The 5,661-nt window shown below is 43.5% G+C and overlaps 1 protein-coding gene across 1 annotated transcript; it reads right to left on the bottom strand.

The window, feature by feature from the left end:
- Nucleotides 1–2,758: 2,758 nt before the first annotated feature.
- LOC138883928 (uncharacterized) lies at nucleotides 2,759–4,985 on the bottom strand. The gene is made up of 4 exons (XM_070164648.1): nucleotides 4,528–4,985; nucleotides 3,943–4,393; nucleotides 2,878–3,698; nucleotides 2,759–2,789 (listed from the first exon to the last, which is right to left on the bottom strand). Exons 1-4 carry the CDS (start codon nucleotides 4,983–4,985, stop codon nucleotides 2,759–2,761), a joined length of 1,761 nt encoding a protein of 586 aa, XP_070020749.1.
- Nucleotides 4,986–5,661: the final 676 nt, after the last annotated feature.

Below are 5,661 nucleotides of genomic sequence, written 5' to 3'. Positions count from 1 at the left end.
AAATATTCAACATAGAAAGGGTCTAAAAACCAGAGGAAAAACACAAAACAACACCATAAAACACTGTTTGATTGGAGCACTATAGACCATTCTTTGGGTTTTCAAAAGTTTGAAGTGATTTTAGACTCTTTCCGGGATCAAAATGGTTTAAACAAGCTGAATCTTGTTGTTGCTAATCTACTGAAGTTCACTTTCTACTATTGCTGACCCTTTTCTCTTCTTATTTTCTTTGTTTTTCCAGGTATATATTCTTTAATTCTACCTAATGTAAAACTTGCTTCAAGTTTGATATGGAAATCTGGAGATTGGGAGCTTAACATCAACCTGTTCTTTTGTCGTAATGTAGCTTTATTTTTCTTTAAAATCATGAGTTATTGGTGCATGTTCTCCTTTTTGGTGATAGTATCCTTTGAGGGTTGAATTTGGTTTAGAATTAGCAAGAGACTCAATTTCCTGTTAAATGTCTCATAGTTAAAGGCTTGGTATTGTATAACTGAACTTTAACATGATTCTGAACTATTACGAAAGTTTGATTAACAGTAAGTCTAGTCAAGTTTGGTTATATCTTGTATTCTTTTTGCTCTGAATCTTAATTGAAGCTGTTGTCAGCTTGTTGCTGAAATTGAATTTTGTTTCGATATAAAAGCTCTAGAGTGATTTAGACTTGGGTGGAACATGTGACAACTAAGGGATCTGATATGTAGTTCATTTAAATTTTGGATATCATGTTAGTTGTGTCTGGATAATGCTATGGGTCAGCTGAATGTATTTTTAGGTTAAATGAGGTATTGAGATCATGTTTGAAGGGAATGAAATAGTTCAGAATACTTTAGGAATAGAAGAAAATACTACTTTACGTTGGTGTTGATTGTGGGTATGTTTAAGCGGGATTTGTTGTTTTTAAACTCAGAATGTTTATCTGATAGTTTAAAATTCAGAAACAAAGGTTAGTTTCATTTCATGTTTCATATAGTTTCTTAATTGAATTGCAAGTTTTTAATTGTGCATTAGGCATTTTTAGCTGAAAATGGTATTGCAATTTTGTAATGGTTAGTTAGTCATCATGTGCTCGAATAGTTGAGATTCAGAAGTAGAAGGTTAATTCCATTCCATATTTCATGAAGTGTTTTGATGGAATTACAAGTAGCTAATTGTGCATAAAGGAGGGTTTTAGACTTGGGCCTAATATTGGCCCAATTGATTAAATTAAGGCCAGCCCAAGTCTACTTGTGTGACATTCCCTTTTAACAATAAAATTTGGCTCACGCCCGTTCATCCATAATCTGATATCCCACGTGCTTGGGGACTCCACTTCGAGTCCAGCACTCCTTAATGCTCAATCCTCCAAAGGTCTGGGCTCATGTTGGGCCTGGAGTGAAGACCATCCACCTTTCTTCACACGTAGAGCCAGTTGTTCGAGCCCAAGGCTCTTTCGCGTTATTTTCTAATCATCATGCCATCCATTCGTTCTCTCTCATGTCGGTCTGTTAGTCTAAAGTTGGTCCAAATTTTCAGTCCAAAAGTAGTGATAATTCTTTCCCTTAGTTAATTAGATTTCGCTGATTAAGTCATGAGATGTGCCATATTGAATAGAATATAGTTTTGGCCCTCAAGAGTTTAGTTCTGAATGTTCTTTAAAAAGTAGAACCGAGGTGCGCCATGCCAAACAAAATCTTAAAATGCATGGCCCTCGCTTAGTTAATATTTTAGTCCTTAGAATTCGAGGCGTGCCATTTAGTAAATTTTCCATGGCCCTCGCAAAGTTGTTAACGCGTAGTTGCTTGAGGCGCGTCATTTAATAATATTACCTTCCTAAACTCGGGTGCGTATTTCATGTTACCCAAATCGAAATCTTAAAACGTTGACTAAAATGTGTTTAGGATTGCGGGTGCATTTCATGTGGCACGATCCAAAGGCACGTTTTAAATGACGTTCAATCTTCTTTAAAAATTAATAAAAGCGGTCAAAAGTTTAAAATGGCATCATAGGTTAAAACATGTTTCTAAAATCAGATAATTAAGCCGAATATAACAGTTAAGAGACCATGCTAGAACCACGGAACTCGGGAATGCCTAACACCTTCTCCCGGGTTAACAAAATTCCTTACTCGGATTTCTGGTTCGCAGACTATTAAACAGAGTCAATCTTTTCCTCGACTCGGGATTTGAACCGGTGACTCGGGACACCACAAATTATTCCAAGTGGCGACTCTGAATCTTTAATAAATAAATCTCGTTTCGATTGCCCTTTAATTGGAAAAACTCCCTTATACACTCCCTTCTCGGGGGTGTAGGTAAAAAGGAGGTGTGACAGTAATAACCTGCTAACCCCAAGAAACTCCTAATCTCGGTCACCGAAGTAGGACATGGCCAACTCTGAACTACCTCAATCTTCTTGGGGTCCACCTTAATACCTTCTCCTAACACAATATGCCCCAAGAATGCCACTGCCTCTAGGCAGAACTCACACTTGGAGAACTTAGCATATAGCTTCTGCTCTCGCAAGGTTTGAAGCACTACCCTCAAATGCTGCTCGTGCTCCCCCAAGCTACAGGAGTATATCAAGATGTCGTCAATGAAGATGACGACAAATGAATCAATGTAAGGCCTGAATACCCTGTTCATCAAGTCCATGAATGATGCTGGGGTGTTAGTCAAGCCAAAGGATATCACCAAGAACTCATAGTTGCCATATGTAGCCCGGAATGCAGTCTTCAGAACATCCGAGTCCCGAATCTTCAGCTGATGATACCCTAAACTCAATTCAATCTTGGAGAACACCCTAACACCCTGCAATTGGTCGAATAAATCATCGATACGAGGCAACAGATACTTGTTCTTGATGGTGACTTTGTTCAAATGGCGGTAATCAATGCACATCCGCATAGTTCCATCCTTTTTCTTCACAAATAACATTGGTGCACCCCAAGACGATACACTGGGTCTAACAAAACCCTTTGCTAATAACTCCCCAAGCTGCTCCTTCAACTCCTTCAACTCTTTCGAAGCCATACGGTATGGTGGGACAGATGCAGGCTGGGTGCCTGGAGACAAATCAATGTAGAAATCAATATCACGATCTGGTGGCATGCTAGGAAGATCAGAAGGAAACACATCGGCGAACTCTCGAACTACTGGAACTGAATCAATCGTCGGAGACTCTGCGGTGGTGTCTCGAACATAAGCCAAATAAGCCAAACACCACTTCTCGACCATTTTCCGAGCCTTCAGGATAGAGATAACCCAACTAGATGTATCAACTGTGGAACCCTTCCACTCCAACCTCGACAACCCTGGCATTGCTAAAGTAATAGTCTTGGCATGGCAATCTATGACAGAGTGATATGTTGATAACCAATCCATGCCCAGGATGATCTCAAAGTCGATCATATCAAGCAACAGGAGATCCACACTAGTCTTAAAACCATAGAATGTGACCATACAGGACCGGTAGATCCGATCCACAACCATAGAATCGCCCACAAGGGTGGACACATGAACAGGAATGCCCAAAGGCTCAAGAGAAATAACTAGGAAATGAGCAAATAGAGATGATACATATGAATAAGTAGACCCTGGATCAAATAATATTGAAGTATCTCTACCACCGACAGAAATAATACTTGTGATGACGGCATCTGAGGCCACTGCATCAGGCCTAGCCGGAAGGGCATAAAATCTGGCTGAAGCGCCGGCTGGCTGGCCTCAATCGGACTGAGCAGTAGCTGGCTGACCTCTCTATGCCTGGCCTCCACCTTTAGGACGGCCCCTACCCGTATGCCCTCCACCTCTAGGCAGCGAGGCAGTCGGTGCTGAAATCATAGGCTACTGACCCTGCTGTACTGCCTTGCCCCGAAGCCTGGGGCAGTACCTCTTCATATGGCTAAGATCTCTGTACTCAAATAACCCCGCAGTGCGGCAGCCTGCTGTCCTGATGGCTGACCCTGATGGCCTGTAGACCCATTGGAAGAAGCCTGAATAGCCGGTATGAACTCTCCGGCATAGCACTGAAATAAGAATCAGAAGAGCCCTGAGGACCTGAATACCCCCCGGAGGAACCCTGAATAGCTGGAGGGTGATACAAGCTCTTTGGCATGGCACTGAAATAAGGACGCGCTGGAGCACCCCGAGCAGAAGGTGGTGCTGAATATGGGGGCCTGCTTGGGTGATCCCTCCCTAACTGACCTCTACCCCTAGCCGGGGTACCTCTGAACTCTCCGAAGAATCTAGCCCTCTTATCATGCTGCATCTGCTCTCTACCCCTCTGGTGATATCCCTCAATCCTACGAGCAATCTCTTCCACTAGCTGATACTCTGTACCTATCTCCACCTCTCGGGCCATGCCAGAATACTGGGGTGTAACCCTGCAACAAATCTCCGAGCTCTCTCTATATCTGTGGGAAGTATCATGAGTGCATGGTGAGACAGCTCAAAAAACCTCGCCTCATAATCGGTCACAGACATCTGACCCTGCTCAAGATGCTCAAACTGATACCGTAGATCTTCCCTCTCAGAGGGTGGAATGTACCTATCCAAGAATAACTGTGCGAACTGACCCCAAGTGATGGGAGGAGAACCTGCTGGCTTGCCTAGAACATAAGACTGCCACCATCTACGGGCCCTGCCCTCAAGCTGAAAAGTAGTGAAGTCAACTCCATGTGATTCCAATATCCTCATATAGTGCAATCTGTCCCTACACCTATCTATGAAGTCCTGGGTATCCTCATGACGCTCGCCCTCGAAGACCGGAGGGTAAAGCCTAGTCCATCTATCCAATAACTTGTGCGAATCGCCATCCACAGCTGGCTTGGGCTGGGGTGCCACTGCAGCAACTGGCGGATCCCCATTTGCAGGTAGTGCATCCGGAGTCTGATACACTGCAGCTGCATGTCCAGGAGCCGGAGTAGTAGGGGTCTGTGCTCCCCCTCCTGCATGTGATGTAGCTGGATCTGCTGGAAATAAACCAGCCTGAGTCATAGAATCCATGAACCGCAGTATACGGCCTATGACCTCCTAGAATCCCGGTGCTGTTATAAAGTCCGTCGGGGTAGGCTCAGTTGCGGGCACCTCGCCTTGCTCCTCGATAATAGGATCTCCCGCCAGATCTACTGGTGGTACCACTGGGATAACTCTAGGATGCCTCGTCCCCTACCTCGGGCCAGTGCCCTCCCCCGGCTTTTACCTCGGCCTCTAGAAATGGGGGGAGCAGCTCATCCCGGGTCTGGAACATCAGTCGTGCGTGTCCTCACCATCTGTGAGATAATAGAAAAGGGAAATTTAGATACCAACCATTGCACAATAGGAAATGAATAAAGAATAGTTTTTCCTAACACCATATAGCCTCTCGAAGATAAATACAGACGTCTCCACACCGATCTACAAAACTCTATTAGGTTTGCCCATAACTTGTGAGACCTACGTGAACCTAGTGCTCTGATACCATGTTGTCACGACCCAAAATCCACTAAGGGTTGTGATGGCGCCCAACACCATTGTCAGGCAAGCCAACATGGAAGTATTAGTAAATTCTTATTTTACTTACCCAAATCGGTTACAACATTTCTTAATTTGCAATTAAAACAGGCGATGATAAGCAATATTTAATAATAATTATACAACCCAAAAGAACTGTCTACTAATGTAGGTGCCAAGATCTGGTATC

This window comes from Nicotiana sylvestris, chromosome 12 (assembly GCF_000393655.2).
Source record: "Nicotiana sylvestris chromosome 12, ASM39365v2, whole genome shotgun sequence".
Classification (NCBI taxonomy): domain Eukaryota; kingdom Viridiplantae; phylum Streptophyta; class Magnoliopsida; order Solanales; family Solanaceae; genus Nicotiana; species Nicotiana sylvestris.
This window is presented reverse-complemented; position numbering and strand designations above follow the sequence as displayed.